Here is a 13,681-nt window from a genome sequence, read left to right on the forward strand (position 1 = left end):
GACAGCTTTATTTGAAATTCCCTGCGTGAAGGGAGGGCGAGGTGGGGCACAGGGAAAGTCCACACGCCTCGCGGAGGTCCAATGTAATGTGTTTTTTTGCCTGTGGCTTCCCAGCTCTGTATAAAAAGGGAAAGGCAGGGCTTTTTTTCTGGTGGACCCGCCGTTGGTGTGAAATCTCAGGGGATGGGGGACATGGCAGTGAGGTACCCGGGGTGTGGCGTGCGCCATCTCCGTACTGGCAGTCCAGCAGAGCACAATGGCTCTCACCCTACTCACCCTACTCACATCTCCATTTGGGATCCTTTTGGGCCGTTGGTTCTGCCCCAACGTGGTTGACCCCTCTGTGTCTTCCTTTGCAGGTGTACCGTGGATGACAGGGTGACACGGGTAGCGTGGTTGAACCGCAGCACCATCCTGTACGCCGGCAACGACAAGTGGTCTATAGACAACCGGGTGGTCATCCTCTCCAACACCAAGACCCAGTACAGCATCAAGATCCACAACGTGGACGTCTACGATGAGGGGCCCTACACCTGCTCCGTGCAGACAGACAATCACCCCAAGACTTCGCGCGTCCACCTCATCGTGCAAGGTAGGTCTTAACATCCTATTGCCAAACTTTGGGATATGGAATAACGCGTGGACTTGGGGAGACCTTGGAGGCCTTCAAGGCAACAGAGATATAGGGATCGGACCGATATGTGTTGTGTCAGGGGTCGAGGCTCTTGGGGCCATTGGGGTTGCCAAGGGGGAGCAGATGGACTGGCATTGACTGAGCTTCGCCGTGTTGTATTGTTGTCCAGGGGGTACAGGACACCAGGGAAGAGGAATCAGGGTCAATGTCCTCCTTGCCCAACCCTTCTGTGACTTTGACCCGTCCCTGCCATGCATTTGACCCGCGTATCGTTGCCCGGGGGGTACAGGACACCAGGGAAGAGGAGTCAGGTTCAATGTCCTCCTCGCCCATCCCTTCTGTGACTTTGACCTGTCCCTGCCATGCATTTGACCCGTCCCTGCCATGCATTTGACCCGTCCCTGCCATTCGGGGCCCATCGTCGCTCTAATTGCCGCGTAGGGGAGCTTTTTGGTCATCAGGCACGTGTCCAAAGATGCTACAGCAGAGCCAAAAGCCAAGTGCTTTCAAGGCTCCTTGGTTTTGGGAGAGAAGGACAAGCCCACGAGCATGTCCAAGTCACCCGCAGTGGCCGTGAGGGGCTCAGGGCTTTGAAGGTGGGCATGTTGATGTGACAGATGCTGTTGGGTCACAAAGCAGCGTTCCGGAGGTTGATATGATGGAGGTTCTCCAGGTGCCAGCAGATCCGAGGGGTCCGTAGCGCCCTGGTGGACACCACCTCCAGATCCCGGCGGCTTTGCGCCGGCTACCGGCTTTTGTCCAGTGTCTAGATTAATTTTTCAGAGTTAGTGTTAGTTCAGGTTAGATAAAGATAATGAAAGTTTCTTAATCCTCTTAAAGAAGATTTATCTGGCCGAGTAGAAAGCTCTCGGAATACAATAAAGCGTGTATAAAACCAGGGCCTAATCTTTCCTTTAATTTCAAACAGCTGATGGGTATTGATTTTGCAATGAGCAAATCTGAGAAATTTCTCGGCCTCGACAGGTCCCCGAGAAGCTCTTTGGCACCGAAACGCGTGTATTTATGCATCCTCCCTCATTGGGAGGAGGTAGGGTTCGATCGGGGCCACCCCTCCTAGCGTTTTTCCGGGCCGGTCCCGGTGGGGCTCAGGAAGAGGGGAGCAACGTTCCATCAGGAGCACCCCCTTCATCCCCTTTTGGGTCTATCCCTCTCCCCCTGTTGGAGTTGCGTGCGAGCCGTCCGTGTGTGCAGTTTAATCTGTTTATCCTGTCTTCTCTCTAATCGCCGTAATCCATCCAGTCAACACCGGTGAAGTACCCGAGTGCTTTGCACCTCATGAATTTGGGGGATTCAGCAGAAGGCAGTTCCACACCCTCTCCCCTCACCCTATTTTCGGAATGCTTGTCAGGCTCAGGAGGGCAAAGGCAATGGATAGTTTGCATCCGGAGCGAGGATCCGATGGTGAGGCATTCCTAAATGTGCTGGGAATTTGGTCCAGCACGAGCAAGCCTCATCAAATTGCTCCCACTGCAGCAATCGTTGGCCAGGTTGCATCTGCGTGGCCACAGGGAGGGTCGGGATGTGACCTACCTGAGGCCCAGGTGAGGTAGACCATGCCTAGGTGGTTTTGCATTTGGTTGTTCATGTGTTGAGCTCAAGCCATGGGGTTTGCCCACGTTGTTAGGCTGAGGAAGTCCATGTGTCGATGGACGTGGTGTCTCATGGGTGGTGGCAGCAAAGTAGAGCAAAGTAGACCAGAGCTCTGGTCTTGTCTCAACTCCAGAGCAGTCGCCTGGTAGCTAAAACATGCTTTTCAGAAGCATTGCTCGCCGGCATGGGAGCCATGGGAGCCATGGTCACCTGGTCTACCAGGATGAGTAAGAGTTTGGCCTTCAGTCTGTGTTGGGAGGAAGGGAGCGGTGTTCCAAGGACGCATTGCCATCCATGGAAGCCGAGCATGCTCTTCACATGGAAGGAGCAAAGCCCTGTTTCCCTTGTAGCTCTGTTGACCTGAAATATTGGCCTAAAAATGAGGTTTTGGGACCTCCTTCATCAAGGAGGCAGCCAGGGCAGAAGGACCACAGGGGTGGGCAGGCAGGGCCTAGCCTCAGGCCACCCCCCCGTGCCACGCAGGCAGCTGTGACCAGTTAGCGGGGGCAGGAGGACCACGGGGTGGCCAGGCAGGGCCCAGCATCAGGTCCCCCCCTGTGCCACGCAGGCAGCTGTGACCAGTTAGCGGCCGCCTTCAGGTCCATTAATTTATATTTGTCTTTTGCCAAACTAAAAGTTGTCTGGATGGGGTATTGATTCTTTGTCCCCGTGTTCAATGGGGTTTTAACGGTGCGGCCGCGGGGCCCGGCCTTCCCTCCCCACCCCCCGGCCATAAATCTGCCGGGGAGACGCCGTCAACAGTGAAAGTGTCTCTTAGTGGTGTTATTAATACATTCCTCGGATGGGTTCATCACCACAGCTGCTAACGAGGGTCTGCGAGAGCGTAGATGGCAGCGAGCCAGAGGGTGGTTGGTGGTTTTTTTTTGTTTGTTTGCTGTTCCTCTGGGTTTTGGGAGGTGGCCTCGTGACAACGGGATGGATGCTTTCAGGGACACAGGGGTGTGTTTGGTGTGAGTTATGAATATGGAGAGAACTGGCGTTAAATCTCGTATGGGCAGAAGATGAGCCACCTCATCTTCTTCCCGGCCTTGAGAGCTTGGGCGGAGGGTGCCGTGGGGCTCCACCAGGGAGGTAGGAACCCAGGGAAACCCTCCTCAGGTCCCTGGAGACTCCAGGTGGGATGCTCAAGCTGGGAGATCTTACCACATTGCACCACAAACTGGTTTTGGTGCAACACCAGGGCAGACCATAGCCAGGGCTTGGACTTCCCTCCCTGGTGTGGTGTCATTTCAGGACGTGGGGGATATTTCAGCAGAGCTGAGGGTCAATGTTTTGGTGTAGATGATGGCTTTTGAGCCCTGGCATCCTCCTCATAGCAGAGTAGAGAAGAAGGAGGATGTGCCCTAGCAGCGTAGGGGGGCATGGCATCATTTCGGGGTCCAGGACATCTGGCACAGATGTCGGTGTTGAACATGGAGACATGGGCACCGAGGAGTCTTTGCTATTCCTCAGATGTCCTTTATTTGTGATTTATTTAGAGACCCCTCCCCTCTACTGCCTTAATCCCGCTCGCCATAGATTTTTCATTAAAACCTCTCCTGGCTGTCGGCATCGTCGCTGGTCGGCACGATCCATTTTCCCCTCCCAGGAGCCAGGAGGGGTCGGGAAGGACCGTGGTCCTCACCCAGAGTAGGGATGTGCCAGTCCTCCCGGTCGGAGGAAGGATGGAAGTTGGAGGAAGGATGCTTTCCTGATTCTGGTCCCGTGTCCCTCGGATCCTCTGCCGCCCCTCAAAGCGGCACCGATGTAGCAGTAGATGTTCTGCCAGTGTCTCGGAAGCCAGTGTAGTGTATTTGGTGTATTTTAGTGATAGGAAATGACTCCTGGAGTCTCAGAATCACAGAAACAGAATCCCATGGGGTTGGAAGGGACCTCTGGGGATCATCTAGTCCAACCCCCCTGCCAAAGCAGGGCCACCCAGAGCAGGAACGTGTCCAGGTGGGGTTTGAGTGTCTCCAGAGAAGGAGACTCCGTCCCCTCCCTGGGCAGCCTCTGCCAGGGCTCTGCCACCCTCACAGGAAAGAAGTTTCTCCTCCTGTTTAGGTGGAAATTAAAGTTTGTGCCCACTTCCTCTTGTCCTGTCCCTGGGCATCACTGAAAAAAGCCTGGCCCCATCCTCCTGACACCCTCCCTTTAAGGATTTATAGGATTTATAGATCTCCCCTCAGCCTTCTCTTCTCCAGTTTATAGATCTCCCTTCAGCCTTCTCTTCTCTAGACTTAAAAAGACCCAAGTCCCTCAGCCTCTCCTCATAAGGGAGATGCTCCAGGCCCCTCAGCACATCTGCTCTCCCCTCTCCAGCAGTTCCCTGTCCTTCTGGACCTGGGGAGCCTCCCAAAAGGGCCGTGCCAGCCCTGTGGTGATGTTCTTCCCCGACGCAGACCATGCTTGGGGCTCACTCTGGCACCACAGCTTTCACAACGGCTGCAGTTAAAGTTCCTTTTATCACGCCAGCTTTGATATCCAGACAGGAGCTGAGGCAGGGATACCTATTAAAACCTTACCAGGGGGCTGTAGGGCACCAGGAGGTGAGAGGAGCCGCTCAGCCTTCTGTAGTTGTTGTGGAAAAGACCCGAGGGTGGGTTTTAAACATGTAAAGTGCTGATATATTAAGTGCTTAGTGTGTAGGTGCTGGAGATTTTGGCACAAGGGCTGCGTGTGGGGTGTAGGGAAGCATCCCAGAGAAGGGAAAGGAGGATAAAAAAGCAGTTCCCAGCAGGAGGCAACCTCCAGAGCAGGCTTGGGTCCTCCTCAGGAGCTGGAGATACTGATCCAAGAGCCAAGTGCTTGGTTTTTTTGCCTAAGAAAAAAAAGAACAGGAGAAGGAACTGCGGGGGGGGAAGGAAAACAAAACCAAAGGGATGAGGAGAAACGCTCAGAGACATTTTTTCTCATTGTCTTCTCATGTGTTGTCGTGTCCCCGTGGGTTGGAGAACAAGGGGACGAGAGAAGGTGAGGTGGGCATCCAGAAAAGCCCCGAGCATCAAAGGGAGGGGGAGCAGCAAAGGGGAAAAATGGAAGAGTAAGGATGGAGTGTGGAGAGGAAGGTCTGGAAGAGGGAGAGGATGACAGGCAGGAGGGAAACAGGACCCCACGTCCTGTGACAATGTGGTAATAATTCTCCATCTCCAAAATGAGATGGGACTATAGAGGAGGGACAGGGTGGGGAGCCCCCGGAGAGCATCCTCAGGCCCTTCTTGAAGCAGCTGGATGTTGTAGAAAAGGTGGAGGTGTCGGGACGTGCCATGGGGACCAGGAGCCCCCCGAACAAAAGCCCGGCGGCTTCTGAGTAATTACAGGAAAAAGGGAAATTACAGGAAAAAGGAGGGTGAGGGGGGGAGCACCGGGGAAGTTGTTTCCCCATTATATTTCTGAGCAGAGAGAACGTTTTTAGCGCGCGCACAAATAGCTCCCTGGGAAGCACTCTCGCTTCCTAATTGTTCATAAATTCACTGACAGGTGGTTACACAGTAGGTACGGCACTCGGAGTTTGGGTTTTATTGCTTTCCCCGTCTGAAGGCGAAAATCTGGAGAAGAAGGGTGAGGGGCAAACGGGGGGGGGGAGTCTGCCCACCAAAGGGGGCTCAACACCTTCTGTGTGGAGTTGATGTGAAGGCTTGTGAGCTTTCAGTCCTCAGCGTGGGTGGATTTTGCCATGGACGCTCTGGCTTATGCTCTTTTTCCTTCTCTTGGGGATATTGTGGCCTTTTTTGGGTGTTTTAGCCCCAATGGGTCTCAAAGTGTCAGGGTACAGCCCCATGGGAGGGCTCCCAATTCTTGTGGAGATGGGGGACACACAGTGTGACAGACCCAGGCTCTGAAGGCATCGTTGAGGAGCGTGTGAGAGGAGGGATGGGGAAGATCTTTGGTGAGACAAAGGGATGGCAGAACGTGCGTGGCATCGGCCTGACGCGTCGCTCTCCGGGTCAGGAACTGAGACAGTTGTCTATCTGTGGACTCAAATGTCTTTGGTGGAAGCAGTTAATCCATTATTTGAATAAAATGAAGTCTGAGGAGGTTCTCGAACCAGACTTAATGAGATTGGGTCTGCTCTGAGACAATAATCCGTGCTGGTGAGAAGCAACGTGTTGGTAGGACTCTGGGCACGGGCTCCCTTGCCCCCAGACAAGGTGAGACAGGATGCAGAGGTGCGTTTGGTCACCTCAAGGGTCCATGGCTGTACCCAACACTCCGAAAGAGCTGGTGACAGCAAAAGTAGGGTGACTGGAGACATCCATTGCTATGGGACAGGAGGTTCTCTGCGGTTGTGAGCTCTCCTGTGGGTGCCTCCTCTCTTTTTGAGGGGTCCCAGACGAGAGCTGTTTGGGTGAAGGTCAGTGCCACCTTCAGCAGACACGTAGGGAGGCCCGTGGTGCCGTCTCTCCGCGCCTCTCGGCCGTGAAGGAGATGGAAAGTGCAGGCAAATGTGGTGCCATCGCGTCGCGCCGCACCTCTTGGCCGTGAAGGAGATGGAAAGTGCAGGCAAATTGTGAGCTTTCAGCATATTTTTCTTTTCTTTGTGCTGACTTTCCCTACACTAATGAGCCCTTGCAGGGTGACACTTCTGACAGCTCCATCCTGCCCGCGGCGGGGAGGCTCCTGCAGAGCCACAGCAGCGGTGCCAGGGAGGGAGGTGTCCAACCCTTGCTCGGGTGGCCATCCCACCCCCAGAGGTGACAGGGTCCCCCGTTGGAGGGCAGGAGCCCTTCCCAGAGCAGCTTATGTCAATGTTGGATGTCCCCAACACAGGAGGCATCTGAGAGAGATTGGTAAGCGAGGTGCCAGGGCCGGAGCACGCCCCACAGGAGGTGGAAAGGTACCCATGGAGGTTCTCACCTCCTGGTGGAGCAATAATGTCCCCACTCCAGGGATGCTTCCCCTGAGTAGAGGCGGGCCATCGGCAGTTTGAGGAGCCCAAAGGCTCGTACCAACCTATCAAAGGTGTTGGAAGAGGTTCAGCATGCTTTAGTGGTGGTTTTGTCGGCGTTTTAGGCTAGACTTGATGATCTGGAAGGTGCCTTCCCTTCCAACCTGGACTACCTAGGTATTTATGAGCTAGGGAGGGACATCAGTTGTCGGTGTCAGTGCTGAGGCTGTGCCACTTTTAAAAGTGGGCATTTTAGGATGCGAGGGGAGGGATGGCATCCCTCAGCAACCATCAGGCACCCGGGTCCAAGGAGGAGAGCGCGTCGGCGCGTCGGGCGGTTGGGGTCTGGAGCAGTAAAGGAAGGAGATAAATCACGGGCTTATTGTTATTGAACGTAGCGGCTTCGCTTTCACATTCAATTTCTGTCGCCGGCTTTTGCGAACAAACAAGGAATTACAGAGCGAGATGTTATTTTGTGCTCTACCAAACATTATGCAGTAGCTGCGCCGGGATTAATATTACGCCGGGTCGACAAAATCCACGGGGGGACTCCTTTCCTCGGGATTTATTTGGTGGTCGGTGTGCTTGTGGGTGTCGGGTTTTTGCAGGAAGGGAGGACAAGGAATGAGGGGGGATGAGGAGCATCCATCCCCATGGCATCCTTTTGCCTGAGCTCTAGATGGTGAGAAGCTCATCGCCACTCTGGGAGCTGTCTCGGGGCCGGGGAGGTCCTCCAGAGGGGGCCAAGGCCATGTTCATCCATGGAAAGGTCCAGCAACCCCTGGGAATCCTCGTGGTATCCCAATGGTGGGTCAGAACCACGTATTGGGGCAGACATCCTGCACGTGGGGGCTTCTGCCCGTCATGGTCATGAGCAATGGAGGAGGATTTGAGCCCTTTTTCTCAACTCTTGCGTGATGAGGCACATCGTGCTGAGGTGCAGAGTCATGGGAGCTGCTCAGTAGAGCAAGGCGTTGCACAGTCTATTATGTCCACGTGGACCTGTTTGTTGGGTGAGCAGCAGAGCAGGACAACGGCTCCGTATCTTGCCAACCAAGCGACAGCCCCGCCGTAGCCACGCTTCTGGCTGGTTGTGTGTTCCCCTGGTGGTTATGGAGTCCCAGAATTGTGGAACGGATGACGTCAGAAGGGATTTTAGAGATCAGCTCGGTCCAACCCCCTGTCCCTTGTCTCACCACACCAGGTTGCCTGTCAAACCTGGCCTTGAACCCCTCCGGGGATGGGGCAGCCACAGCTTCTCGGGGCGACCTGGGCCAGGCTCTCACCACCAAGTGTGGTGAGGTGAACACCAAGTTGTTCCCCACATCTCATCTCATAATGAATCGGAGGCGGTGCAAGGGATGGTGATGGTGACGGGTCGATGAATATGGGCATGGTCTATTTTGATGGGAGTGTGCAGTGAGGCAGGGTAGGACCACGGGACTTCTCCATCTTCGGGGAGACGGAGAGCTCCACAGGGGCATGGGAGAGGGTATGGAACGGGTGCCAACAGGGGTCCTCAGCTGTCCCAAACTTGAGAAACAACAACTCTCAAGGTAGGACATGTCTTTTGGGCAGTGTACACGTGCTGTGGCCGTACCCACCTCTTCCCATAGCCACAGGTTGGTTTTATCCACACGGTTGTATTTGGCCGTGCGTTTGTCCCACCTGACAGTGCTTGGGTCCCATCCGGTGCCGACTGGGTACCAGCACGGACCCAGTTCCCATCTGCCCATCCCATGCCAAGGGGAAGTCATCACGCCCTTGAGACACCGTCCTCATCAGTCTGGCTGGTGGGATCTATAGAAATGTAATCAAGGTTCTGAGATGTCCTTCTCCAAGTCCTAGTAATGTTGTAGGAAACGATCGCTGTCACGGCGTGGTATCGAGCCATGTGATGGGCTCCCGAGCCCTCCACGGGCATCCTTCTGCTGAACGTCCCACCAGCTTTAGGAGACAGTTCTGGTGGGAGCAGGGCAGCCAGCGTGGCAGCATGGGGGCACTTCTCCAGCCCTAGAAGCTTCTGCCAGGGGGTTCAGGACGTCACAGTCTTTGGTGGCATGTGCCACTACATCAGCATCCTTGGCTCAGGGAAGGGACGTTGAGCCCACGTGTGTTTTGGTGAGGACTGGGAGCACTGGGACCATCCTGGTTATTGTTAGTGGTAGTTTTGGGGCAGGAGGGAAAGTATTTGCGGCGCTGGGAGGGGGACAGGATACCAATGTGTCCAGAGCTGCAGTTTTGGAGCTCCAAGGTCTTTTGGAGGTGCGGTTTGGACTCGAGGTTGGGAAAGGCACTCCGACCAGGAGCTGGGAGGGGGACAGGATACCAATGTGTCCAGAGCTGCAGTTTTGGAGCTCCAAGGTCCTTTGAAGGTGCAGTTTTGGACTCAATGTTGGGAAAGGCACTCCGACCAGGAGCCAGGAGGGGGACAGGATACCAATGTGTCCAGAGCTGCAGTTTTGGAGCTCCAAGATCCTTTGGAGGTGCGGTTTTGGTCTCAAGGTTGGGAAAGGCACTCCGACCAGGAGCCAGGAGAGGGCCAGGAGGAGGACACTGGACCTGCCATGACCTACTCCCTGCATGTGTCCCCCACTTTTTTTTGGTCAGGAGAGGACAGCCCCATTCTAGGGGCTCCTTGCCTGATGCCAATGGGATAGCAATCATTTTGGGGGACACTCTGCAGGCAGTGTAGGTGTCCTTAGGACGGCGTGCCCAGGTGGTCTGTCTGTCCATCTGGGTGTCTTTGTCCAAGGTCAGTGTGGAGCAGGTCCACCTGGAGGACGCGGGATGGGAAGGTGGTGCAGATGAGGTATCTTTGTGGGTGGATTCCTGTTGATTTTTTTGGCCATGCAGTGCTTTCCGTAGGGTGAGTTTTTGTGAAGCCTGGTGGTGCCTGCTTTCTCCTGGCAGCGTGCTCGGTGGGAAGCCAATAATGTCTGCTCATGGTTCCTTTGTTGCCTGCACCGCGTGGTTTTTCAACCCCTCAGGTTGCGTGACGTGTCAAGCAGGGGGTCATTCAGAGAGTGGATGACACACCATCCGTGTTGCCCACCTCCACACCTCTTGCTCTTCCCATGATGGGAGGTGCAGGGGTTGCCTTTCTAGGGTTTCACCATCCATTAGTGGTGTTGGTGTCCTCTCGGAGCACAACCCATCTCCTGGAAGGATAGCTCGCAGGGTCATGAGCAGGTGGCACCTTCTTGTTCTGGGAAGGCTTGTTTGGATGTTGGGGTTTTTTTGATGTTCCTGGTACGTGTTTGAGGTGAGGGGAGAGGCACAAGGGTGCCCATCATCGGGGAGAAGGTCATACCTTGGAAGTCGGCCATCATGGGGCAGAGCTCATCGGGGGGAAAGGGGGTCAGCTCCATTCTGACTATTAGCTCTGATTTTTGTGATTTTCCAGCGTAGACTTCATTTTTGTCTTTGCCCTTTTTTCCCCCTGAAGGACTCAGACAATCTCCCTCTGCTGTAGGAGACTGTACCTCAAATTAATCTGTCAGGCTGCTGGAGAATTTACCGCCTCGTGTAGTGTACCTGTAGGGCTGTGAGATGAGGCCACGTGGTCTCCAGGTCTCCAGTCGTGCTGCTTCTTGCTATGTGGGGAAGGAGCACGGGGAGAGCAGGCCCGGGAGTCTGATGGAGAGGACAGGGAGGATTTTTGGTTGCACGTCCTTGAGGAGCAGAGCCTAGTGGTTATAGGCAGTTTTGAGGGAGCCGTTGAGGGGACAGTCCACTGGGGCACCTTGCTGGAGGTCCCTGTTTGGCCAGTTCCTCGTGTAGGATAGCCCCATCACTGCAGGGATGGTCTCCTGGGGTGCGAGGTGATTGAGGTAGCCCTCGGGTTCCATCACAAGCAGTGTCGGTGTGGCCCCCAGCAATTTTTAGGCCAGTCTCCTGGCATTCCAGCCGGGGGGAAGAGCCCCTGACACAAGGGTTGGGTGGACATCACCACGCGTACCTGTGCGAGGTGGCACAGGTCATCGTTTCTGCCATTGTAGGGGTGGTTGGATGTTGAGGTTGGCCAGTTTTGTGGGATGCATTTGCTGTCGGGGTTGCAGGGCCTTTTTTGGGCCGTATCTCTGGGTTTCATGACTCAGGCACTGGGACACAGCATCGGGCACGCAGGCTTTAATGGCTTTTTTTGCCAGGGCCGGGTATATTTATGGGAGCGGAGATTGCCAAGTTATTTATTAGGTGGAGTATGTGGGGGTAGAGTGATATAAATCAGCGTGGCTGGTATTGAACGGAGCAGACGCTCGGTAATTGGAACGGCCTTAATAAATATGCTAAAAGATGAGCCTCGTTGGGGTGTGTAGGGAGGGCAGGTCGTGGGGACTCGGCTGGGCAAGGGAGGGGGTTGGCATGTCCGCCAACCCTATGGCACAGGGGATGGGCGATGGGACCCTGGCTCCATGCTGGAATCCAGCAGGAGATGCTGGGTGGAAGGAAGGGGGTTGGTGATAGAACGTGGCAACGAGGTGGACACCGATTTATGGCTTCGAGCTCCAACAGGGGATTGGCACGTCCACCAACCCTACAGCACAGGGGATGGGTGATCAGACCCTGGCTCCATGCTGGAATCCAGCAGGAGATGCTGGGTGGAAGGAAGGGGGTTGGTGATAGAACGTGGCAACGAGGTGGACGCCGATTTATGGCTTCGAGCTCCAACAGGGGAGGTTTAGATTGAACATTAGGAAAGAATTTTTCACCGAAAGAGTGGTCGGGCATTGGAACAGGCTGCCCAGGGAGGGGGTGGAGTCACCACCATCCCTGGATGTGTTTAAGGGACGTTTAGATGCGGTACTGAGGGACATGGACTTTGTAGAGTAGGGGAGATGGTTGGACTCGATGATCCCAAGGGTCTCTTCCAACCTAGACCATTCTATGATTCTATGATGGGGGCAAATCTGGTGTTCGGGGCGTTGCGGCGGCGCGTGGATGGGTGAGTGCCCACAGGTGTGTTGACGGCACCTTGTCTTGTTTTTTGTCTTTGGCAGTTCCCCCCCAGATCGTGAACATTTCCTCGGACATCACCGTCAACGAGGGCAGCAGCGTCACCCTCATGTGCCTGGCCTTCGGCCGACCGGAGCCCACCGTCACGTGGCGGCATCTCTCTGGGAAAGGTGAGCGTGTGCTTGGGGGTTGAGATGGGGGATGGAGGGAGGTCTCCGTAGAGATGCAGGAAGGGGACCACCATGGTTTGGTGGCTCCTGGGTGAGAAGGGGACCACCATGGTTTGGTGGGTGGCCTTCCACGGCTCCTGGGTGAGGGCTAACGGTGGTATGCACCATGGGGCCATCTCCCAGGGCAGGGCTTCGTGAGCGAGGACGAGTACCTGGAGATCACGGGCATCACGCGGGAGCAGTCCGGGGAGTACGAGTGCAGCGCCGTCAACGACGTGGCCGTCCCGGACGTGCGGAAAGTCAAAGTCACCGTCAACTGTGAGTGCAGGGGGGCAAGAGGGGGGTGTGGGGAAGGGGTGTGGGACCGCAGGTGACACGACCCGGCCTCTCCGCAGACCCGCCGTACATCTCCAACGCCAAGAACACGGGCGCCTCGGTGGGCCAGAAGGGCATCCTGCAGTGCGAGGCCTCGGCCGTCCCCGTGGCGGAGTTCCAGTGGTTCAAGGAGGACACCAGGCGAGGAGCAGTGGCGGGGAGATGGGGGGTGGGACGGGCTGGGGTTGACCCCGGTTGTCCAGGGTTAGGATGGGATGGGAATGAGGGGACAAGGCAGAGGGACAAGGTTGATTAGGAGCATGGAGCATCTCTCTTACGAGGATATGCTGAGGGACTTGGGAATTTTTAGTCTGGACAAGAACAGGCTGAGGGGGACTCTGATCAATGCCTACAAATACTTAAAGGGAGGGTCTCAGGAGGACAGGGCTGGGTTTTTTTCAGTGGTGCCCAGGGACAGGACAAGAGGAAACGGGCACAAACTTGAGTATAAGAAGTGCCACCTAAACGTGAGGAGGAACTTCTTTGCTGTGAGGGTGGCAGAGCCCTGAAGAGGCTGCCCAGGGAGGTGGTGGAGTCTCCTTCTCTGGAGACATTCAAACCCCAGCTGTGGGACCTGCTCTGGATGGACCTGCTTTGGCAGGAGGGTTGGACTGGAAGATCTCCAGAGTCCCATGGGATTCTATGAAGGGGAAACTTCATGGTCCAGTCAGGAGGACCATGGGGATGCCGACCACGTCGTGGGGTCAGGAGCTCGTCCGAAGATAGGGAGATTTCAGGGTGGTCCTGCAGGGTTTTTCCAGGGGACGAGGGCTTGTGGGGCACCTCGACGGGGCAAAGGGTGGCTGGCGAGGAGATGTGGGAAGGGACAGGAGGTCCCAAGCTCCATCACCAAGAGCCCCTTGTTTCCCAGCAGGTTAGCGAACGGGCTGGAGGGGGTGAGGATCGAGAGCAAGGGCCGCCTGTCCACGCTGACCTTCTTCAACGTCTCGGAGAAGGACTATGGCAACTACACGTGTGTGGCCACGAACAAGCTGGGCAACACCAACGCCAGCATCATCCTCTACGGTAGGTGCCCCTTTTGGTTTT

At 55.5% G+C, this 13,681-nt stretch overlaps 1 protein-coding gene across 1 annotated transcript in view; it reads left to right on the plus strand.

Moving 5' to 3' along the window:
* Nucleotides 1-357: 357 nt before the first annotated feature.
* Nucleotides 358-13,681, plus strand: part of LOC106887829 (opioid-binding protein/cell adhesion molecule homolog) — a gene marked incomplete at its 5' end in the record, with an annotated part of 32,064 nt that continues 18,740 nt past the window's right edge. The window contains 5 exons of the mRNA XM_014941591.1: nt 358-592; nt 12,134-12,259; nt 12,443-12,577; nt 12,655-12,775; nt 13,509-13,660. Coding sequence (XP_014797077.1) covers nt 358-592; nt 12,134-12,259; nt 12,443-12,577; nt 12,655-12,775; nt 13,509-13,660 — 769 coding nt within the window. The remainder of the gene's footprint in view (nt 593-12,133; nt 12,260-12,442; nt 12,578-12,654; nt 12,776-13,508; nt 13,661-13,681) is intronic.

Source organism: Calidris pugnax, unplaced genomic scaffold (assembly GCF_001431845.1).
Source record: "Calidris pugnax isolate Ruff unplaced genomic scaffold, ASM143184v1 scaffold97, whole genome shotgun sequence".
Lineage (NCBI taxonomy): Eukaryota > Metazoa > Chordata > Aves > Charadriiformes > Scolopacidae > Calidris > Calidris pugnax.